Source organism: Anguilla anguilla, chromosome 4 (assembly GCF_013347855.1).
Source record: "Anguilla anguilla isolate fAngAng1 chromosome 4, fAngAng1.pri, whole genome shotgun sequence".
Taxonomy (NCBI): Eukaryota; Metazoa; Chordata; class Actinopteri; order Anguilliformes; family Anguillidae; genus Anguilla; species Anguilla anguilla.
In genome coordinates, this window is record NC_049204.1 from 60,606,418 (window position 1) to 60,630,373 (window position 23,956).

At 44.2% G+C, this 23,956-nt stretch overlaps 3 protein-coding genes across 3 annotated transcripts in view; all 3 read left to right on the top strand.

Annotated features, from left to right (window-relative positions):
* The window catches only part of cubn (cubilin (intrinsic factor-cobalamin receptor)), a 68,890-nt gene extending 61,050 nt beyond the window's left edge, over window positions 1-7,840 (top strand). The window contains exons 60-67 of the mRNA XM_035413908.1: window positions 2,363-2,568; window positions 2,775-2,937; window positions 3,360-3,568; window positions 3,835-3,979; window positions 4,321-4,502; window positions 5,298-5,463; window positions 6,504-6,739; window positions 7,516-7,840. Of these exons, the coding sequence (XP_035269799.1) occupies window positions 2,363-2,568; window positions 2,775-2,937; window positions 3,360-3,568; window positions 3,835-3,979; window positions 4,321-4,502; window positions 5,298-5,463; window positions 6,504-6,739; window positions 7,516-7,623 (1,415 nt within the window). The 3' untranslated portion in view covers window positions 7,624-7,840. The remainder of the gene's footprint in view (window positions 1-2,362; window positions 2,569-2,774; window positions 2,938-3,359; window positions 3,569-3,834; window positions 3,980-4,320; window positions 4,503-5,297; window positions 5,464-6,503; window positions 6,740-7,515) is intronic.
* Window positions 7,841-11,676: 3,836 nt separating this feature from the next.
* LOC118225479 (tripartite motif-containing protein 16-like) lies at window positions 11,677-16,528 on the top strand. The gene is made up of 6 exons (XM_035413943.1): window positions 11,677-12,413; window positions 12,685-12,780; window positions 13,021-13,254; window positions 13,404-13,557; window positions 13,746-13,805; window positions 14,929-16,528. Exons 1-6 carry the CDS (start codon window positions 11,823-11,825, stop codon window positions 15,465-15,467), a joined length of 1,674 nt encoding a protein of 557 aa, XP_035269834.1. The 5' UTR covers window positions 11,677-11,822; the 3' UTR covers window positions 15,468-16,528.
* Window positions 16,529-17,944: 1,416 nt separating this feature from the next.
* Window positions 17,945-23,134, top strand: LOC118225766 (tripartite motif-containing protein 16-like). The gene is made up of 8 exons (XM_035414667.1): window positions 17,945-18,568; window positions 18,843-18,938; window positions 19,174-19,407; window positions 19,570-19,723; window positions 19,911-19,970; window positions 20,793-21,316; window positions 22,164-22,349; window positions 23,027-23,134. The coding sequence occupies exons 1-8, from the start codon at window positions 17,978-17,980 to the stop codon at window positions 23,132-23,134; spliced, it is 1,953 nt and encodes a 650-aa protein (XP_035270558.1). The 5' UTR covers window positions 17,945-17,977.
* Window positions 23,135-23,956: the final 822 nt, after the last annotated feature.

A 23,956-nucleotide genomic window follows, 5' to 3' on the forward strand; every position in this document is an offset into this window, starting at 1 on the left:
ACACCTGGGCTTACCAGTGACGCAGTGCACTGCAACGGCAACTGAAAAAGCCGACAGCTTATAACAGCTTTATAACTGATTATAATACTTTTATAACACATTATAACCAGGAATGGCTAATTATTCATTATTTCCCTAGGTGTCGGATGGTGTGAGGAATCTTATTATGCTACAGCCAGCAGGCCTGTTTTCTTAGCGAAGTTTTAGCTGAGGTAGAAAAACCTTTCCGCCTGGCTGGTCGTCAGGGTTACGTCGCCGTGGGTTACTTGAGGTTCTGGAATCCTTGCTGGACTGGGCGCAGGGGAGAGCTGTGGGAGAGGCTTTTCCCGCCAGATTTCACGCACATGCTATTCTCCGCCGCCTGCTGAACCCGCTGTGCCCCCCTTAATCCGCAACGGCGGTAAAATTACGCACAAGGGCATATTTACAGTGTGAGTCACTCGCGCCCTCAGCCAATCACTGCCGGCCATGTGGCGTTTGGTGTTCCGGAGATTTCTTTTCTTTTCTTTCCTTTTGTTTTCTTTTTTTTCTTTTTTCGAGCAGGGGGTGGGACGCATCCATTGGGGTTTAGCCAGAGGCCCATTTTAACAGATCGAGATCAGACATGTGACTACAAACAGGGGGGTAATAAAATAACAGCAACTAGAAGGGGACAGGAATCTGAATCCTGAATCCGGCACGAATTCTGCTCAGTTTTCTACTTAATGTAGTATAGTGTGGCAGTGAGAAACAGGAACTCACTTGTTTATGGTCATAAAGCTGACATTGGGTTGAAGAGGACGGGGGTGGGGCTGGGGGGGGGGGGGGGGCGGGCATGGGTTTGAGGAATAGTGGGGGGGGGGCTGCTCTGAGATTAGAGGACTGCTGTGATTCCCACGTTATAAATGCCATGCAGGGGTCTCAGGTCGGCATGGAAACCGGGCTGATGTATGGGAGAGCAAATTAGGAACAAAAAAATACAAGGGCGGGGGGGGGTAAGGGGGGCATTGAAGCACAGGAGTTCTGTGTGTGCTGCATTACATCATCTGACACACCAAACGCACACACACACCCACTTCATCTCCCCCACCACACACACAGACACACTCACTCACACACACATACACACCCACTCCATCTCCCCCACCACACACACACTCACTCACACACACACACATACACACCCACTCCATCTCCCCCACCACACACACACTCACTCACACACACACACATACAGTCCCCCCCCCACCCCACCCCACACACACACACACGCACACACACACTCCCCCTCCCACACACACACACACACACACACACACACACACACTCCCCCTCCCACACACACACACACACACACACACACACACACACACACACACACGCACACACACACGCACACACACACACACACACACACACGCATGCACACACCATTAGCAAAGACATTAATCCCGAGTCTCTGGTGGTCAGAGCATCTGCTCGCCGTACAGCGTTACTCACTGAAGAGGAAACAGCTGCAGGGAGGCGTGAGGGGTCTCATTTCCTCTTCATGAGAAACGACAGCGGACGCCCGCAGCCTGCAGACAGATGCAGTCTTACCACCGGGTCTGCACCTCTGGGACAGGGCTCCTGTGGGACAGGGACACTCTGGGACAGGAACATTTTGGGACTGGTCTGCTCTGGGACAGGGACACTAGGTTAGACTGTTTGGAAAGCTTTTTTGGTCCTTGCCCTGCAACAGAGAACTTGCCCCGATCTAGGGCGAAACTGATACAAACCACCCCCGTCAGCTGGAGCTCTCCGTCACTGTGCTACAGAGACGTGCAGCATGTCGCATTATTTAGAGTGACTTACACAGCTTATACCTTCACACAGCTTGGTGATTCAGGTCTTAGCTTACCGTGGCAGTGCCCCACCTGGGATTTGAACTGGCACCCTCTTCAACCGCAGTTCTTTATACCCCCCTCTACTGCAGTACATTCACCAAGGAGGAGTCATTTGTTATGATCATGTTTGATGAGCCAATGAGGTTCTATTCCGGATTTGATATACGGTACGTGGGTTTCTAATCTGCCTATGTACTGTAATATAAACATGGGGACGTTTGGCAGTTCATTTCTCACTCCTCAAAAAAAAGACCTGTTTATTTTATGGACTGATACAGACCCCTGCTGGTTAGAGTTGAAACTGCAGTAACACAAAGAAAGCTTGTTGACACACTTCGATTGTAAAAGCAGGCCTTTGTACAGTTATAAAAAAATCTCTCTCTCTGTCACTTGCTCTCACTTGCTCACTGTCTCTCTCTCTCTCTCTCTCTCTCTCTCTCTCTCTCTCTCTCTCACTCTCTCCCTCTCTCTCTCTCTCTCTCTCTCTCGTGCCCCAGGCCCCCAGCAGGGTTGTGGGGGTTACCTGAGCACGCCCACCGGAGGGTTCGGCTCTCCGGACATTGACCTGGATGGCAGGTACGAGCCGCGATTGGACTGCCTGTGGACCATCGCCATGACAACCAACAAGGTGGTCAACCTCACCTTCACCGCCTTCCACCTAGAGAGCGCGTTTGGAAGCATCTGCAGATATGACTACGTCAAGGTAGACTCTCACCTGTTACCTGCACATATGACTACATTATCGTTCACTCACCTGCAGATATAACTGTACATCCAGGTGCATTTACCTGCCCATATGACATGACACATTAAGGTGAAGTCCTCGCTCTCGCCTTCCCCTGTTCTCTCTCTCTCTCTCTCTTACTCGTTTTCTCTTTATCCCTTTCTCTCCCGCTCTCCTTCCTCCAGATTTATGACGGCGACAACATCAACTTCCCGTTGGTGGGCACGTTCTGCGGCAGCACCGTCCCCGCCCCCTTCGTCTCCACGGGCAACTTCCTGACCGTGCGCTTCGTCACGGACAGCTCCGTGTCGCTCAGCGGCTTCAACGCCACCTACCGGGCGGTCGACAGTAAGCCCCGCCCACTGACCTGCCCTCCACTCCCCAGCCCCTCTGCGCTCGGGCGCTGAGCTGTCGATCACGCTGTCAGTCAAACCGCAGACTCCGTAGGCACGCCAGATGTTCAGCTCTCTGCGCTGAGCACTGAAAGAACACTGTCCCCATGCCACCGCGAGTACGAAGCGTGAGTGAATGCACGCGTGACTGTGTGTGAATGCCCTGCAGCTTGGTAGTAATAAAAAATAGAGGGAGATGGAGAGAGGGGAAAAGAGTGAGAAAGGGAAGAGGGGCAAGAGAGAGTGGGAGAGAGTCTGCCTGCTGAAATATTTTCACATCATAGCCCTTTGTGTCAAAGCAAAATGGCCGACCCCGCTCTCTCAGTGTCAAGAGCTTCTGATGAATGTGTTGATCTGTAACTTCTCCCCGTCAATCAGAGATCTGTGGAGGTATCCTGAACGCCACAAGCTCCGCCCAGACCATCACCTCCCCCTTCTACCCCAGCGCCTACCCGGAGTACACCTCCTGCCGCTGGGTCCTGGACGCGCCAGCGCAGGAGAGCGTCAAAATCGCAGTGCAGCAGTTCCACCTGCAGCCCAGCCAGAGCTGTACTCAGAACTACCTGGAGATGAAGGACTGGCCTGGGGTGAGAGAGGGGGGGGGGTGGAGAAAGAGGTGGGGGGGGGTTGAGAGGGGAGAGGGGGAGGGAGGGGGAGAAAGGGGGAGGGGGGTGAGAGAAGGGAGAGGGGGAGAGGGGAGAGAGGGAGGGAGAGAGGGGGAGGGGGGTGAGAGAAGGGAGAGGGAGCGAGTGAGAGAGGGAGGGGGGGAAAGCGAGGGAGTGAGACAGACAGGAGGATAGAGAGGGAGACAGAGTGAGATTTGGGGAGGTTAACTCTGTCCTGTACCTCACAGGGAGATTACGGCCAGACGCACAAGTTCTGCGGCACGGACTCGCACGTCCCCGACTTCTACAGCTACGGGCGCACCATGCACCTCACCTTCAAATCCGACAGCTTCGCCCCCGGCAACGGCTTCAGCCTCACCTATCAGATCGCAGGTACAGTGTGACACGCTTCTGCCTGAACAATCAGATTGCAGGTACACTGTGACGCACTTCAGCCTGACCAATCAGATTGCAGGTACACTGTGACACGCTTCTGCCTGACCAGTCAGATCGCTGGTACACTGTGGCACGTGTGTGTGTGTTTGTGTGTCTGTGTGTGTGTGTGTGTGTGTGTGTGTGTGCGTCTGTGTGTCTGTGTGTGTGTGTGTGTGTGTGTGTGTGTGTGTGTGCGTGCGTCTGTGTGTCTGTGTGTGTGTGTGCCTGCGCCTGCGTGCTCGTGCCAGTAGCCAGAGAAGATCAGAGAAAGAAATGCATTTGGGTCGTGCTTGTTGCAGGCTGCAGCAGGGTGTATGAACAGGCCTATGGGTTCCTGAAGAGCCCGGGATGGCCCGAGGTGTACCCCCACAACATGGACTGCACCACCGTCCTGCGCGCCCCCCAAAACAGCTCCATCTCCCTCTTCTTCCACAGCTTCAGTGTGGAGAACCACCCCTCCTGTAACTACGACTTCCTGGAGGTAGGGTACACAACCCCCCCCCCCCCCCAAACCCTGCCCTGGATCCTCCCCTCCTCCCCCTTTTTTTCCAAAGCCCCCATTTCTCCCCTCAGCAGACACCCCAGCAGTCCATCGACTGAGCCACTCGAGCTTACATTTCTGAACACTGTCGATTTCACTGACGTCTATCGACTGACGTCAGACTGACATCTCTCACTTGTGGGTACCATGGGGTACAGTGCCCTGACCTGGAACCTCAGACCTCCTGATCAAAAATATTTGAGTTTTTTTTTTTTACATTTGTGTTTTCTTACATAATTACTTTTCATGTAGTTGGTTACTCTCGTAAGTGCTTTGTTTTATTAATGGTAAAATGTGGTATGGCGTCCAGACACTAGGCATAAATTACCAGACATGGCCGTCCACATCTCAGGACACACCGTAAAATTTCAGTGTGGGCAGAGTCCATGAATGAATCGGGAGTCCAGAAAACCCCGATCCCAGACGTGGTCCGGGAGTGTGCGAAAATTTCTGGAAATATGCGTGTTGACGCGATAAAACTTTCGCTCAAGACTATCACACCGAATCGGATATCTGGATAAAACTGGAACCCTCCAGTTTTTTTTTCTGCATTGGGAATGGATGGAAAACACATAAATGCTGTGAATCGCTCTGGATTAAAGGGTCTGTTTAATTCCCAGGTGGAAAATGCCCTTATCTACAGTAACGCGCACCTGCTGTTTGAGTCAGGCAGTTTTGTGGACGGCCTTTTTGCCCAGTGCAGGTCCCCTAACCCTGTGTGTGTGTGTGTGGCAGGTGCGGAATGGCAGCACAAGCTCCGCCCCTCTGTTGGGGAAGTTCTGTGGGAGCACGCTGCCCGACCCCATCTTCCCCCGAGCCAATGAGCTCTTCCTGCGCTTCAAGACCGACTACTCTGGCGTCCGCGACGGCTTCGAGATCACCTGGGCCTCCTCTCCGCAGGGTACGAGCGGGCGGGGTTACTGTCAGTCAGGACAGTGCTCCAGGCTGTGGGGGATGCAGTAGTGTGTGTGTGTGTGTGTCTGTGGCCATGTGTGTGTTCATATGTGTGTATGTGTGTGTGTGTGTGTGTGTGTGTGTGTGAGTGCATGTGTTCATACCTGTGTCTGTATGTGCTCCAGGCTGTGGGGGAAAACTGTAATGTGTGTGTGTATTCATGTGTGTGTGTGTGTGTGTGTGTGTGTGTGTGTGTTTGTGTGTGTGCTCCAGGCTGTGGGGGGATACTGTAATGTGTGTGTGTATTCATGTGTGTGTGTGTGTGTGCTCCAGGCTGTGGGGGGATACTGTAATGTGTGTGTGTATTCATGTGTGTGTGTGTGTGTGTGTGCTCCAGGCTGTGGGGGGATACTGTAATGTGTGTGTGTGTATTCATATGTGTGTGTGTGTGCACTCCAGGCTGTGGGGGGATACTGTAATGTGTGTGTGTATTCATGTGTGTGTGTGTGTGTGTGTGTGTGCTCCAGGCTGTGGGGGGATACTGTAATGTGTGTGTGTGTATTCATATGTGTGTGTGTGTGCGCTCCAGGCTGTGGGGGGATACTGTAATGTGTGTGTGTATTCATGTGTGTGTGTGTGTGTGTGTGTGTGCTCCAGGCTGTGGGGGGATACTGTAATGTGTGTGTGTATTCATGTGTGTGTGTGTGTGTGTGTGTGTGTGTGCGCTCCAGGCTTTGGGGGGATACTGTAATGTGTGTGTGTATTCATGTGTGTGTGTGTGTGTGTGTGTGTGCGCTCCAGGCTGTGGGGGGATACTGTAATGTGTGTGTGTATTCATGTGTGTGTGTGTGTGTGCTCCAGGCTGTGGGGGGATACTGTAATGTGTGTGTGTATTCATGTGTGTGTGTGTGTGCTCCAGGCTGTGGGGGGATACTGTAATGTGTGTGTGTATTCATGTGTGTGTGTGTTTGTGTGTGCGCTCCAGGCTGTGGGGGGATACTGTAATGTGTGTGTGTATTCATATGTGTGTGTGTGTGTGTGCTCCAGGCTGTGGGGGGATACTGTATGGAGAACACGGCTCCTTCACCAGTCCCAGTTTCCCCGGCACCTACGCTAACGGCTCCCGCTGTGAGTGGGGCGTCCGAGCGCCTGTGGGACGCGTGGTGACCGTCACCTTCGCCCAGTTCAGCATCGACGACCCCGGGGACTGCCAGAGCAACTACCTGAAGCTCTACGACGGGCCGGACGCCGCTGGCCCACCTGTGGGACCCTACTGTGGCGCTGTACGTACCCCCGACTGCTTTGGTCCTTCCCCCAGAATCATGCCAGTACAATCATTATTATCATTTTTTTTGTTTGATTAAGTTCAGCTGCAGTTTTCAACAGGAATGTATTCGCATTCAGGTATACTGCCCCCAAGCTGAATTTAGTACCTTAGTTACTGTAGCTCAGCTGAATTTAGTACCTGGACGCACCTAGTACCTAGAGTTAGCTCTCCAGATTTTTGTCCCTTAGTTCGGATGAATTTAATTCCTGAATTAGCTCTGCTAAATTTAGTACCTGAATTAGCTCAGTTGAATTTAGTACCTGAGTTAGCTTGGCTGAATTTAGCACCTTAGTTAGCTCAGCTGAATTTAGTCCTTGAGTTAGTCCCTTTAACAACTAGAGCCATATTGGTTTGTATTGGAAAGCAGAATTTAATAATTACATTCCCAAACTACACAAGTATACATGGGCCTGGAATAGGTTTGCGTGTTCCCATAGCTTTAATGTTAAAGAAATACTTGTTTGGAATGTTAAATTTAACTTGAAATTTAACGTGATTTCTAAACTTACCAAATTGCGTTTATGAAAAAATAGCAAAATGCATTGAATTGTAAGTCACGCGTAAAGAAAGCAGGTGGCTGAAAGGAGGCCAGAGACTGTGGATAATGTGAGGAGTGGATTAGAGCTGTACAGATCACCAGACACTTCGCAGAGTGTTATTGCTGCGGTTTTACTCTAGGGGGCGCCAGCCTCACTGTTTTCTGAGGTTGTTCTCTCTGCGACTTTCCTACAGGAGACCAACATCGCTCCGTTCACCGCCTCCTCCAACCAAGTCTTTATCCAGTTCCAGGGGCAGTACTCCACCCTGCCCTCTGGATTCAGACTCACCTGGAGCAGCTGAGGAGATCACACACACACATATAGACGCATACACACATACACACACACTCACACACATATGCACACACTCATACTCACTCACACACACTCACGCAACACACACTCATTCTCACCAATCAGATTTAAACATGTAAATTGTCAAAAATGTGATTTAAAAATATTTTTGATGAAAGCATTTGTCTATAAATGATTGTTTATAAATTAAAAAATATATTTTACTTATGTTTTTTATTAAAATAAAATGCAGTGTGTTGTGTTGAGTTTGCGTATAATTTGTGAAGCTTTTTTGCCAGTGACATTCTCTTATAATGAAGAAACCAGCAGACTTTATGGAAAAATTTCGAGCTGGCTGACTCTTATTGTTGAGGCCATGGTTGATCGCCAGTGCAGAATGCATTTAAAAATATATACATTTCCTTAATGTTATCTATTCAAAGCATTCATATTTATTTGTATCTATCTGACCTATGGGCACAGTTAACAGAAACTGATGGAAATCCTGCTTAATTCAGGTCTGGAATTCTGTAAAGAATCTGAAAATAAAGAATTTGGAATAAAAAGAAGTATCCGTCATACAATATTGTTTACCTTGTGCAAATACCTGTTTAAATTAGAGGAACTGCAGGGTCTTTTGAACATTTTTTAACAGCATCTTTGTTTAGTCACATGGAGGTTTGAACCAACCTTATTTATTCTAGCATCACAAGACAAGACAATTAACAGTTGAAAAAATAGGAGAGTATTCAATATGCATACCCCACCAAAATATTACCCTAAAATTTATGACGTTTGCCCATTTATTGATTTATTTATTTTTTTGCATGTCATTGTACATGTAACACTATGCAGTCATTATACATGAATTAAAACAAGAGACACTTCCCATTACATTTTCAATAGAAAATTTGAAAATAATTATCACTGTGGTGACCTGGAGCTGGTGGTTTTTTTTTTTTTTCAAAATTTTTCAATGTTCTGGAACTCCATTGCTTTCTGTTCCCAGTAGTAATTGTGACACCAGTATTAGAATGTTCCTTAAATAACATTCTAAACACATAATTGTGATCTTGCCTTAACCCTTTCAAGGGTAGGTTTTTCCATCCATCCATTATCTACACCCGCTTGAGCCTATCCCAGTGTGCATTGGGCGAGAGGCAGGAATACACCCTGGACAGTTTGCCAGTCCATCACAGGGCAAACACACCATTGACTCACACACTCATACCTATGGGAAATTTAGACTCCAGTTAACCAAACCTGCATGTCTTTAGACTGTGGGCGGAAACTGGGCAACCAGGATGAAACCCACGCAGACACGGGGAGAACATGCAAACTCCTCGCAGAAAGGCCCTGGCCAGGATTCGAACCATGCACCTTCTTGTTGTGAGGTAGATTTTAAGTCAGTTTTCATATTTTAGTGGTCTGTTTAAGTAGAATATGATAGAGTTTGAAAAAACATTGAGCCGAATCCAATCTAGTCAATCAGGTGCTGAGTGTTCCCATCGTATTAAAAAATTAAACTGACGAATTTGTGGGGTGCAACAAATTTTCGACTGGATATCTTGATTGACATCTACATGACGTAGAAGGCTAATTCGGCTTACGCCAAGACCGCTCCCTCCCTGGTTTTGGCACCAACTGTCGCACGCCAATGTGACACCCCGGGCAGAGAGAATGCGGCAGTACCGGGAAACACCATTGTATTCACATGTTCTTATGTTCCAAATTAAATGCATGGCCTGTTCTCCTCATTATGTATTCATATGTTCTTATGTTCTAGATGGGCTGCATGGCTTGTACTCATTCTGTATTTGTGGCTGGGGGAAGCAGAGGGAGAGAGAATTGTGATAATCTGGGGCACGCAGCTAAAATAAGATGTGCTTTATTGAACCCCGTGGGGTAATTTGTCCTCTGCATTTGACCCATCCTAGCTACTGGTTAAGTAGGTGTATATACCTGGGTTGCATTTGGCGAGAATGCTTTGTCGGTTTATTTAGCGAATGAGCTCTCTGTCTGCATGAAAAATGCGGTACATACCATTAAAACCGGAATTACCGCATCTCCCTGTGTCTCGGCATTCCACCCCCCCCTCCCCCCCTCCTCCCCCCCCCCCCCCAAGGTGTGTCACATGCCGTGTGACAAAGTTCATATGTATTCATGTTATAGATGGGCAGAGTGGTAAAGAGTTTTGTCATTTCTGCATGCTGAAACCAAAATGTACGTAAAGGCCTTTCATAAAAGCCATTTGAACTGTATGTGACTAGTTTGAAAAAAAAAACAATTGTGGAGTACAGAGCCAAATCGAGACAAAATATATCTTTGTCCCAAAGAATATGGAGGACACTGTACATTCTTATGCTATACGTTCTTATGCTATAGACGTACTGAATGGACTGTCCTCCTCATTATCATATGTTCTTAAGCTATAGATGTACTGAATGGACTGTCCTCCTCATTATCATATGTTCTTATGCCATAGATGTACTGAATGGACTGTCCTCCTCATTATCATATGTTCTTAAGCTATAGATGTACTGAATGGACTGTCCTCCTCATTATCATATGTTCTTAAGCTATAGATGTACTGAATGGACTGTCTTCCTCATTATCATATGTTCTTAAGCTATAGATGTACTGTACTGTACTGTATGTTCTAGATGGGCTGAATGGCCTGTTCTCCTTATGTTCTTGTGTTTCTTTGCATGCCAAAACAGCAAAGAAACATGAATTGGTCTAGATTCCTTTTTTAATAATAGCATACACTTATGATCAGACACAGGTAAAGCTTGTCAGTTCAGTCCTCAGCTCCAGCCATGAAAATTTAATAAATTATTTTTAAAATTCTATAAATTTCCTGGTTTTACATTTTTCACACCTAATAATTGGAAAGTACTCTTCTGGTAAACAAATTTCCATATTCTCATATTCTCTAGATAAGGGAAGGGCAAGAAGTCCTGTATTCATTTTCTGTATTTCCTACTTCTCATCACAATTAAATAATAAGCCCCATGTACAATCTGACACATTTTAGCTCTTTTATAAATTCATGAGGGGAATCGAAAGACTTGTGCTTGTTTCCCAACGAGTGAACGGGCACTGGTGGATACAGCTAATTAGCCAACTGAGCCAAACTCCAACCTGCCACCCGGAGTTCAGCATTGAAGAGGATCTGGGCCATAGTGCGTCCGTAGGATCTGGAGAGGGTAGGAGTGGCTAGTCAGTGAAGCCTAGGAAGTATCGGGAAATGGCCTCTACTTCGCATTTCTGTATGTGCAGCAGTATCTGAATCAATGGTTGTCTCGGTCCAGAGGTCTTGGGAAAATATTTATCAAAATGTGCATATTTTATTACATAATGCCTATTTTTCAATCTGCTTTTCATATGAAATGTAACGGTCGTCAGTAGAGTTTCAAAATACCGTCGGGGAAGTTTTATGTTACCTTCAAAAGTCTGATATTCCCCATTAACTTTAATGGGGAGCTTAATGTTTTGCCCTCAACAACGAAGACATGCACACTACAAGCTTACTACTAGGGTTTCACAGCTTAGGTTGGCTGAGGGCGTGCTTACCTTGTCTAGATAAATATGCATGTCTATGGTCTGGGCTGCATCACTGAATGAAACTTGAAGGTCCTGCAAGGTGATTGACAGGCACTGTAACCAATAGAGGGCCGGAGGAAAAATGAATCATCTTTCTGCACGTTGAGTGCATTCAGCTGTAGCCATTTTTGCCTGTGTTTTGTATGTTTGTAGAGAACATTACTTGCACAAATAACAAATATAAGGAGGAGTTTGTGAGTGATTGCAGACTCCGTGCTGGTACAGTCGTCATTGATTTTTATACTCTGGCTTGATTCCATCAACCAAGCCTCCCGTCAGAAACAGGTACGACCAAACAGATCACACCTTTCTCTCAACAAGCTCTGCTGTGCTCAGCCTGGCCTCAGTTCACCATCACACCTGCAACTGTGGGCAGAACCAGAAAGTCACTCCCACTCTCTTTGTCACAGTTTCAGAGAAACAAAACTTAACTCCGTCAGTGTGTGCAGTAAAATAGCAGAGGCCGGTTTATAGGTGGGTCTACTCAGAAGCTGATTATTTTTCACAGATTCAGGGAAACAACACCCACTCCTGCTCCGTCTGACTCACAGTTTCTGAGAAATTAAACTAAACTCTATCTCTGTCAGTGTGAGCAGCAAAATGGCTGAAGCTGGAGTTTTACTAGATCAGGACCAGTTGCGCTGTGCGATCTGTCTAGATCTGCTGAAGGATCCGGTGACTATTTCCTGTGGACACAGTTACTGTATGGGCTGTATTAAGGGCTACTGGGACCAGCATGATCATACTGGAGTCTACAGCTGTCCCCAGTGCAGAGAGACATTCAGTCCAAGGCCTGTTCTGGGCAGAAACATCATGCTGGCTGAAGTGGTGGAGAAACTGAAGAAGACAGGACTCCAGGCTGCTCCTCCTGCTCACTGTTACGCTGGACCTGGAGACGTGGCATGTGATGTCTGCACTGGGAGAAAGCGCAAAGCTGTCAGGTCCTGTCTGGGGTGTCTCGCCTCTTATTGTGAAACTCACCTCCAGTCTCATTATGAATCTCCTGCTCTTAAGAAGCATAAACTGGTAAAAGCTATAGGAAACCTGCCGGAGAAGATCTGCTCTCATCATAACAAACTGCTGGAGATTTACTGTCAAACTGATCAGCAGTGTATCTGTTATCTGTGTACAATGGATAAACACAGAGGTCATGAAACAGTCTCAGCTGCAACAGAAAGGACAGAGAAACAGGTAAGGACTGAAATTCTTACACATAACACTTATTTTTTCCTGTGATGACAGAGATCATCTTGGCTTAAAGGTGGGAATTCGGTCTTACCTAACCTCCAGGTCAGGCTGTTTGATGTGTCATTTAAAATCACCACTTCTGCAATAGGTCAACTGTCAATTTAAATCTGCTTTTTACATGATCCTGGAAAAGCTGTTCCTATCCTTAGCATAAGGATAACTTTCAAGAAATTGCATAATTTAACACTGGATAAATTATATTTGTGATCAACAGAAGCAGTTGGGGGTGACACAGAGTAAATTTCAGCAGATAATCCAGGAGAGAGAGAAGGAGCTGCAGGACCTGAGACAGGCTGTACAGTCACTCAAGGTGGGTACTGACCAGAGGAGAAGACAGCAGCTGGCTGCTGGAAGAGCCATTTCAGAGCTCAGTCAGAGCTCTCCTCCAGTCAGCCAGTGTGGAGTCCAGTGTTGGGCCACTTTCCAGCCCCGTGGGGCTCAGTCCCACTGAGCTGCACTGCGGGGAACAGGCTGTCTGGGGTCTCTATAAGAGCTGAGTGAAAGGCCTAGTTAAAATGTACATCCCTCCTCTCTCTGTGTCTCCTAACAGCGCTCTACACAGGCAGCAGTGGAGGACAGCAGCAGACTCTTTACTGAGTTGATCCACTCTATTAAAAGAAAACGCTCTGAGGTGATAGCTCTGATCGAAAATCAGAAGAAGGCTGCAGTGAGTCGGGCTGAAGGACTCCTTGAACGACTGGAGCAGGAGATTGCTGAGCTGAGGAGCAGAGACACTGAGCTGGAGCAGCTTTCACACACAGAGGATCACATCCATTTCCTACAGGTAACATTACTGGCTGTCTCACAGACTGCAGTATGCACATTGTACAGTACATACATGGTGAGGCGTGTTCCTCATTTACAAAGATCTGCTCCTGGTATCTGGACAGAATCTGATTTGAGACTGTTGTCTGTCTGTTTATCTGTCTGTAGAACTGCCCGTCTCTTTGTGCCCATCCTGGACATGGAGACATACCCACTATCATTCCTCAAGTTTCCTTTGAAGCTGCAGTCAAATCTGTTTCTGAACTGAAAGAGCAACTGAAGGACGTCTGCAAAAGGGGATTTCTTAAGATCACTGAATCAGGTAGAGGGAAAAGGAATTGCAAAATTTTATTCAGTTAAATATATATGTAAAAGTAAAGTTCAATCAATATGTGAAAATTTCGAAATATGAAGATGTAGTTAATTTATCTTAAATCATTTGGAAATGTAAGGGCATTTTCTGTGACCTGTGTGTCTCAAGTGTTGCTTCTGTCTCTTTCTGTACCACAGTGAAAGAGGCTGATGTTATACAAATTCCAAAACCGACAGTTAGAGAGGAGTTCTTACAATGTAAGTCTATTTTCATTCAAGAGCAGAACATTTAAATGAAATACCCATACCCTGTATTTCCCTCTTCCCAGTACCAATAACTTCATCTATAATCTGTTCTATTGCCTCTTAATATAGTGAGCTCACTATCGAACATTAATAAATTAATTATCTAACTGCCTAGTTATCATCTCTGTAGGCATACGAATATATTGTGGATCATTTTGTACAAGTGTGTGTGTGTATGTGTGTATGCGGGTACAGTATATGTAAATAATTCATGTTTATTTTAGTTTTAAATAAATGCCCTGTGTGGAGGTTATTAGTTTAGTGCCTCTTATCTATCAGCTCATCTGGGAGTCTAGTTCACTTGCAGCAGAGGCCATTCAAATAATCAGAATAAGAGCCTCAGCTGTCTTTTAGAAAACAAGGTCCCTTTGTCTTGTAAAATACAATATCAGAATTGGTAATAATGCATATTCTAAGAACATAATTGTTTGTTTAGGTCAACATAACAAGCTTGCTCATAGCCACCTAGCTAACTAGCTGGCAATATTAATTGTCCAGATGGATAAACAACCTGTGATCGCTGAAGTTAGGTTGCAAGCACATTAGCAAGTTTGTTGTAGTTAATGAAAGCTCTATTTTTAAGTTGGAAAAAAAATAGATTTCTCTATATTTTCTCATTGTCACTTTCAGTTTAGGCCACACCTACTTCCAGTTTATTTCCAAATACGCATACAGACACAGATAATTTTGGCATCTGAATAGATACGGAGAGTGACTTTGTTGCACACACTTAATAGGTATACATACACACACATGAACACAGACACACATTTGTACTTCAAAATATTGAAGGTGGAGCCATATAAATTAAATTAAAATGAATGGGACATTTTTAATATCCATTAAATATAAATGCCTGACATTTTTAATTCCATGAAATTATTGTAAATACTAGAAACACATTGTGTGTGAATCCTTTATTAAATATTTTTGTCAATAATAAAATAAAACATAATTTTGGTGCATTTTGAATAAAAAAAAAACAGTTAAATTGTAAATTGAATTGTTATTTAGAGATTTGAACTATCATGTTTAGTACTATCTGGATTGAAATATTTATCTCCACTTCTTTCAGATTACTGTCATCTCACACTGGACCCCAACACAGCCTATTCACAACTGTCCCTGTCCGAGGGGAACAAAGAGGTGACCCGTGTCAAAGAGAGCCAGTCATATCCTGATCACCCAGCCAGATTTGACTACTGGGAGCAAGTGCTGTGCAGAGAGGGTCTGTCTGGACGCCATTACTGGGAGGTTGAGTGGAGTGGGAAAGGGGATGTTTATATAGCAGTGTCATATGAAGGGATAATGAGGAATGGGTGGGGTCACAATGCTCTCCTTGGATATAATGACAAGTCCTGGAGCCTGTGGTGCACTCCTTCCAAATGTTATTTTTATCACAACAAAATATGTATAACACTCCCTGTGGCTCCCTCCTCCAGAATAGGAGTGTACCTGGAACACAGGGCAGGAACTCTGTCCTTCTACAGCGTCTCTCGCACAATGACCCCCCTGCACAGAGTCCAGACCACATTCACTCAGCCCCTCTATCCTGGGTTCTATGCTAACACTGCAGGGTCTACCATTAAACTGTGCACAGTGGGATCGCACTGAGATGACATTCATCTTTAACATTAATGACAGGCACACTGCAACCTCTAAAGTGGACACGCAAGAGCAATTGAAGGCAGATCTGAATGCCATGCATGCAATCACATTCTTGACTTTTCTGAGCTTCCCCAAAAGTTTGGGGAAGGCCCTTTCACGTTTCAGCATGACAATGCTCCCGGGCACACAGCAAGGTCCATATAGAAATGGACCTTTACAGAGCCCTGACCTCAACCCCATCCAACACCTTTGGGTTCAATTGCACAGCCAATTGCGAGCCAGGCCTAGTCGCCTAATCAGTGCCTGACCTCACTGATGCTCTTCTGGCTGAACAGAAGAAAATTCCTGCAGCAATATTAATGCCCATAATTTGGATGAGATGTTAGATCTCAGGTGTCCTCATACCTTTGGCCATGTAGTGTATGTGTAAGGGATCAATTATGTGCAATGTGTGGGGTTTGCAGAGCACTTTTTTATTTTCTTCCGAGCATTACGTACTTCATACCTCCCTGCAAATGTGATTTCACTGTTCATTTTGGGAAGCATCTACACTTGATTTCCATATGATTTATAAAATGTATACATGCTCTTAAACATATGATAGAGTAACGGTTATAGTACTGATGGTCTTTTCTGTAACCTGCCTTCCAAATGGGAAGATATAAATGCTGGTGCTGAAAGTTAGGGACTCAGTGGAATCCTCTTCACTTCAAGAGCAATCAGAGCGAGAATTTATTTATAATTATATTATGTTTATTCTATCATAATTTACTTTTAAATATTATGTTAACCTATTAAATTTAACGTTTTTAACTCAATTGATGAGAAATGTCTGTTGATTACAAAAGTGATTACATGACCCTATTTCCCAGTGAGAATAAGTGATATGATTTTTATGTTTATAGAATTAGCTATGTTACCGCTCAATGTATAGGAGAAAATAAATATATAATCTTAAAAGAAAGAAAGACAAGACATTAAAAATACTGGTTTATTTTTTGTTTATATGAATCACTACATCATCTGCATGTAAAACTTTTTTTATTTGAATGAACTGGGCAACAATTGTCTGGGTGCTGATTACTTTATTATTGAAGAGTTCAATAAATCAATAAATAATGCAAATGCTTTATTATGAACTGTGGCCTGTTTTGTGTCTGGTTAGAAACAGAACCTGAGTAGTGAAGGGTATCAGATACTATCCTGGACCTCACCTACCCCAGCCATATAGCTCTGCTTTACCTGGGAAGGCGGGTTCTGGCTGCTTGAGATTCACCTCTGATAGATGCTGACAGAATTTCTCAATGTGAGAGATGATTGGCAGAGTCTCGCTGCAAGTAAAGCATATTATTTAACCCCTTCCCCAGATTACAAAAGGTGAACACCCATTTTTTAGTTAAAAGATTTTTATGACATTACTCTGCAGAAAAACCAGGTGAGATTCCCAGTAGAGCCCAGCAGGGGGGGCTGTTAGGTCTGTTTCCGGAAGGATTCTGTCTCCCACAGTTTGTAGTTTTTGTGCTGCTGCTCCACACTTCCTGAAATTTCTTCTTCTTTTGACTTTTTCCTCATCAATGTTTGTGAGTGTACCTTCTTCCCATTGAGGAAAAATATTTTTTAACCTAACTTGCTGCTTTTTTTCAAGCTCAGTCTTATATGTTTCTGCATTTGCTGTATATTGCTGCCCTCTGCTGGTGAAAAAAAAATGAGTGAAGCACATAAAATGCACAGAGCAAGTTCAGTCTGGAAACTCTTGCTGCAGCCAAACTCTGGTCGGCCTCTGCAACCTCATGTTCTTGTTCTCAACCAGTCACATGCTCACATCATTACTTGTTCTCATACTCAACCAATCACATGCATACATCAGTAATGGAGTGTTATTCTTTTTCCTGCTGATTACATCACAGATCCTCCAGACCTATAAGGAATATATCTCCCCGTTGGACATTTTGGTACGTCAGCCAATAAAATCATCAGATACTCACGCAAAATGGACATATATAGAAGTGCACTCATTTAAAAGAACAAAACTTCTCATTTGACTGTTTGTAGAGTGCATTAGGTGTGTGAAAATAAAATACATAAGTTTACAGTTTCTGAGTGACTGCATGCTCTGTGCTGGTACTGTCCCCACTATTCACCTACTCTGGCTTGACCCCACTAACCAAGCCTCCGGTCAGAAACAGGTACGACCAAACAGATCACAGCTTTCTCTCAACAAGCTCTGCTGTGCTCAGCCTGGCCTCAGTCCACCATCACACCTGCAACTGTGGGCAGAACCAGGAAGTCATTCCCACTCTCTTTGTCACAGTTACAGAGAAACAAATCTTATCTCTGTCAGTGTGTGCCGTAAAATAGCAAAGGTCAGTTAATAGGTGGGTCTACTCAGAAGCAAGGAAATATCTCCTGCTCTTTCTCACGCAGATTAAGAGAAACAACACCCACTCCTGCTCCGTCTGACTCACAGTTTATGAGAAATTAAACTAAACTCTATCTCTGTCAGTGTGAGCAGCAAAATGGCTGAAGCTGGAGTTTTACTAGATCAGGACCAGTTGCACTGTGCGATCTGTCTAGATCTGCTGAAGGATCCGGTGACAATTTCCTGTGGACACAGTCACTGTATGGGATGTATTAAGGGCTACTGGGACCAGCATGATCATACTGGAGTCTACAGCTGTCCCCAGTGCAGAGAGACATTCACTCCAAGGCCTGTTTTAAGAAAAAATACCACGCTAGCTGAAGTGGTGGCAAAACTGAAGAAGACAGGACTCCAAGCTCTTCCTCCTGCTCACTGTTACGCTGGACCTGGAGACGTGGCGTGTGATGTCTGCACTGGGAGAAAGGGCAAAGCCGTCAAGTTCTGTCTGGTGTGTCTAGCCTCTTATTGTGAAACTCACCTCCAGTCTCATTATGAATCTCCTCCTCTTAAGAAGCATAAGCTGGTCAAAGCTGCTGGAAACCTGCAGGAAAAGATCTGCCCTCATCATGACAAACTGCTGGAGATTTACTGCCGTACCGATCAGCAGTGTATCTGTTATCTGTGTACGATGGATAAACACAAAGGCCATGATACAGTCTCAGCTGCAACAGAAAGGACTGAGAAACAGGTAAGGACTGAAATTATTACGCATAATATTCCATTCTCTTTTTTTTTTACTGTGATGACAGATAGTATATTTGCTGGGAATTCAGTCTTACCTAACCTCCAGGTCAGGCTGTTTGATGAGTCATTTAAAATCATCACTTCTGCTATAGGTCAACTGTCAGTTTAAATCTGCTTTTTACATGATCCTGGAAAAGCTGTTCCTATCCTTAGCATAAGGATAACTTCCAAGAAATTGCATAATTTAACACTGGATAAATTATATTTGTGATCAACAGAAGCAGTTGGGGGTGACACAGAGTAAATTTCAGCAGAGAATCCAGGAGAGAGAGAAGGAGCTGCAGGATCTGAGACAGGCTGTACAGTCGCTCAAGGTGGGTACTGACCAGAGGAGAAGACAATAGCTGGCTCCTGGAAGAACCATTTCAGGGCTCAGTCAGAGCTCTCCTCCAGTCAACCAGTGAGGAGCCCAGTGTTGGGCCACTTTCCCCCCCTGTGGAGCGCAATCCCACTGAGGCACACTTTTTGGAACAAGCTGCCTGGGGTCCCTGTAAGAGCTGAGTGAAAAGTCTTGTTAAAATGTCCTCCTCTCTCTGTGTCTCCTAACAGTGTTCTGCACAGACAGCAGTGGAGGACAATGAGAGACTCTTTACTGAGCTGATGTGCTCTATTGAGAGAAGGTGCTCTGAGGTGATAGCGCTGATCAGAGATCAGGAGAAGGCTGAAGTGAGTAGGGCTGAAAAACTCCTCAAGCAACTGGAGCATGAGCTTGCTGAGCTGAAGAGGAGAAATGCTGAGCTGGAGCAGCTTTCACACATAGAGGATCACATTAATTTCCTCCAGGTACCATCACTGGCTCTCTGACAGTCTGCACTATGTACATTGTACGTACATGGTGAGGCATGTTCTTCATTTTCAAAGATCTGCTCCAGGCATCTGCACAGGAATATAGATTGAGACCATTCACCTGTCTGTCTGTTTGGCTGTCTGCCTGTCTGTCTGCAGAACTGTCAGCCTCTCTGTGCCCCTGATGTACCTGGAAACTTATCCACTTTCAGTCCACACGTCTCCTTTGAAGCTGCAGTCAAATCGATTTCTGAACTGAAAGAGCAACTGGAGGATTTTTGCAAAAGGGGATTACTGAAGATCACTGAATCAGGTAGAGGAAAAAAGATTTGCTACATTTCATCCAGTTAAACGTACATGTAAAATTGAAGTTCAATTAATATGTGAAAATAAGAAACTATTAAGATGAAGTTTTTTCTTAAATCTTTTGGAAATGTAAGGGCATTTTCTGTGTCATGGGCATATCTCAAGTGTTGCTTCTGTCTCTTTGTGTACCGCAGTGAAAGAGGTTGATATTCTGCAAATTCCGCAACCCGCAGTTAGAGAGGAGTTCTTACAGTGTAAGTCCATTTCCATTCAAGAGCAGAACATTTAAATGAAACACCCATACCCTGTAGTTCCCTCTTCCCAGTACCAGTAACTTCATCTATAATCTGTTCTATTGCATCTTTGTAAAGTCAACTCATTGTGGAACATTAATGCATTCAATGAATTGTCTACTTGCCATGTTACCATATCTATGGGCTTGTGTGGGCATGTGTGTGTGTGCGTGCGCGCGTGTGTGTGTATGTGTGTGCATGTGTGTGTGTGGGGTGTGTGTGTGGGTGTGTGCGTACTTGCGTGTGTGTGTGTATGTGTGTGTGTGTACAGGTATATGTGGGTGGAGTTTATTGGTTTAGTGCTCCTTATCTATCAGCTCATTTGGGAGTCTAGTTCACTTGCAGTAGAGGCCATTCAGATCATCAGAATAAGAGCCTCAGCTGTCTTTTAGAAAACAAGGTCCCTTTGTCTTGTAAACTACAATATCTGAACTGGTAATAATGCATATTCTAAGAACATAATTTTTTGTTTATTTTTCAGTGCATGGGAAAATAAGGTCAACATAACAAGCTTGCTCATAACCACCTAGCTAACTAGTTGGCAATATTAATTGTCCAGATGGATAAACAACCTGTGATCGCAGAAGTTAGGTTGCAAGCACATTAGCAAGTTTGTTGTAGTTAAATATTAAATATTTTTGTCAATAATAAAATAAAACATAATTTTGGTGCATTTTGAATAAAAAAAAAACAGTTCAACTGTAAATTTAATTGCTATTTAGAGATTTGAACTATCATGTTTAGTACTATCTGGATTGAAATATTTATCTCCACTTCTTTCAGATTACTGTCATCTCACACTGGACCCCATCACAGCTTATTCAAAACTGTCTCTGTCCAAGGGGGACAGACATGTGACCCGTGTCAAAGAGAGCCAGTCATATCCTGATCACCCAGCCAGATTTGACTACTGGGAGCAAGTGCTGTGCAGAGAGGGTCTGTCTGGACGCCATTACTGGGAGGTTGAGTGGAGTGGGAATGGGGATGTTTATATAGCAGTGTCATATGAAGGGATAATGAGGAAAGGATGGGGTCATGATGCTCTCTTTGGATATAATGACAAGTCCTGGAGCCTGTGGTGCTCTCCTTCCAAATATTATTTTTATCACAATATGACATGGACCACACTCCCTACTGCTCTCTTCTCCAGAATAGGAGTGTACCTGGATCACAGGGCTGGAACTCTGTCCTTCTACAGCATCTCTCACACAATGACCCTCCTGCATAGAGTCCATACCACATTCACTCAGCCCCTCTATCCTGGGTTCTATGCTAACACTGCAGGGTCTACCATTAAACTGTACACAGTGGGATCGCACTGAGATGACATTCATCTTTAACATTAATGACAGGCACACTGCAACCTCTAAAGTGGACACGCAAGAGCAATTGAAGGCAAATCTGAATGCCATGCATGCAATCACATTCTTCCAAATGGGAAGATATAAATGCTGGTGCTGAAAGTTAGGGACTCAGTGGAATCCTCTTCACTTCAAGAGCAATCAGAGCGAGAATTTATTTATAATTATATTATGTTTATTCTATCATAATTTACTTTTAAATATTATGTTAACCTATTAAATTTAACGTTTTTAACTCAATTGATGAGAAATGTCTGTTGATTACAAAAGTGATTACATGACCCTATTTCCCAGTGAGAATAAGTGATATGATTTTTATGTTTATAGAATTAGCTATGTTACCGCTCAATGTATAGGAGAAAATAAATATATAATCTTAAAAGAAAGAAAGACAAGACATTAAAAATACTTGTTTATTTTTTGTTTATATGAAACACTACATCATCTGCATGTAAAACTTTTTTTATTTGAATGAACTGGGCAACAATTGACTGGGTGCAGATTATTTCATTATTGAAGAGTTCAATAAATCAATAAATAATGCAAATGCTTTATTATGAACTGTGGCCTGTTTTTGAGTCTGGTTAGAAAGAGAACCTGATTGGTGAATGATATCCGGTAATTGTGTGTGTGTGTGTGTGTGTGTGTGCGCGCATGTAATGTGTGTGTGTATTCATATGTGTCTGTGTGTGTGTGCTCCAGGCTGAGGGGGGATACTGTAATGTGTGTGTGTGTGTATTCATATGTGTTTGTGTGTGCTCCAGGCTGTGGGGGGATACTGTATGGAGAACAGAGTTCCTTCACCAGTCCCAGTTTCCCCGGCACCTACGCTAACGTCCAAGTGCCTGTGGGACGCGTGGTAACCGTCACCTTCGCCCAGATCAGCATTGACGACCCCGGGGACTGTCAGAACAAACTCCTGAAGCTCTACGACGGGCCGGACGCCACTGGCCCACCTGTGGGACCCTACTGTGGTGCTGTACGTACCCCCGACTGCTTTGGTCCTTCCCCCAGAATCATGCCAGTACAATCATTATTGTCATTTTTTTTGTTTGATGAAGTTCGGTTGCAGTTTTCAACAGGAATGTATTTGCATTCAGGTATACTGCCCCTAAGCTCAATTTAGTACCTTAGTTACTGTAGCTCAGCTGAATTTAGAACCTGAGTTAGCTCTCCTGATTTTTGTCCCTTAGTTCAGATGAATTTAGTTCCTGAATTAGCTCAGCTGAATTTAGTACCTGAATTGGCTTAGTTGAATTTAGTACCTGAGTTAGCTTGACTGAATTTAGTCCTTGAGTTAGTCCCCTTAACAGCTAGAGCCTTATTGGTTTGTACTGGAAAGCAGAATTTAATAATTACATTCCCACACTGCACAAGTATACATGGGCCTGGAATGTTTGGAATGTTAAATTTAACTTTGGTGATTTTTAAACTTGCCAAACTGCATGTATGAAAAAAGCAAAATGCATTGAATTGTAAGTCACACATAAAGAAAGCAGGTGGCTGAAAGGAGACCAGAGACTGTGGATAATGTGAGGAGTGGATTAGAGCTGTACAGATCACCAGACACTTTGCAGTGTTATTGCTGCGGTTTTACTCTAGGGGGCGCCAGCCTCGCTGTTTTCTGAGGTCGTTCTGTCTGTGACTTTCCTACAGGAGACCAACATCGCTCTGTTCACCGCCTCCTCCTACCAAGTCTTTATCCAGTTCCAGGGACAGTACACCACCATGCCCTCTGGATTCAGACTCACCTGGAGCAGCTGAGGAGATCACACACACACGTACACGCACACACACACACACACACACTCACACACATATGCACAAACTCACGCACACAAACACATACACACACACGCCCGCTCACACACACTCACGCAACACACATTCATTCTCACCAATCAGATTTAAACATGTAAATTGTCAAAAATGTGATTTAAAAATATTGTTGATGAAAGCATTTGTCTATAAATAATTGTTTATAAATTTAAAAATATGTTTTATTTATGTTTTTATTAAAATAAAATACAGGGTGTTGTGTTGAGTTTGTGTACAATTTGTGAAGATTTTCTGAAAATTACTTTCTCTTATAATGAAGAGAAGAAAGGAATTTATGGAATATTTTCGAGCTGGCTGACTCTTATTGTTGAGGCCATGGTTGATCGCCAGTGCAGAATGCATTTTAAAATATATACATTTCCTTAATGTTATCTATTCAAAGCATTCATATTTATTCATATCTATCTGACCTATGGGCACAGTTAACAGAAACTGTGACGAAAATCCTGCTTAATTCTGATCTGGAATTCTGTAAAGAATCTGAAAATACAGAAAATGGAATAAAAAGAAGCATCAGTCAAACAATATTGTTTACCTTGTACAAATACCTGTTTAACATTTTTTTTAGAAATACTAATTTGAACAGAATTTTGAAAAGAACAGAGGGTCTTTGCAAAGCAAAATTTGAGAGAAGATATAACTTCAGCTCAGACTTACCTTGCTAGCAACACTTGAGCATTTACTAGTATATGAATGTGTTGTAACCATTTAAAAACCCGCCTGTAACCGTTTCCCTATACTAGACAC

Excerpts from the sequence above, each read along its gene's own strand:
- LOC118225479 (XM_035413943.1), top strand. The coding sequence starts at position 11,823 with ATGGCTGAAGCTGGAGTTTTACTAGATCAGGACCAGTTGCGCTGTGCG. Across the intron at positions 12,414-12,684 it reads CAGAAAGGACAGAGAAACAG|AAGCAGTTGGGGGTGACACA; the intron begins GTAAGGACTGAA and ends TGTGATCAACAG. Across the intron at positions 13,255-13,403 it reads ATCACATCCATTTCCTACAG|AACTGCCCGTCTCTTTGTGC; the intron begins GTAACATTACTG and ends ATCTGTCTGTAG.
- LOC118225766 (XM_035414667.1), top strand. The coding sequence starts at position 17,978 with ATGGCTGAAGCTGGAGTTTTACTAGATCAGGACCAGTTGCACTGTGCG. Across the intron at positions 18,569-18,842 it reads CAGAAAGGACTGAGAAACAG|AAGCAGTTGGGGGTGACACA; the intron begins GTAAGGACTGAA and ends TGTGATCAACAG. Across the intron at positions 22,350-23,026 it reads TGGGACCCTACTGTGGTGCT|GAGACCAACATCGCTCTGTT; the intron begins GTACGTACCCCC and ends ACTTTCCTACAG.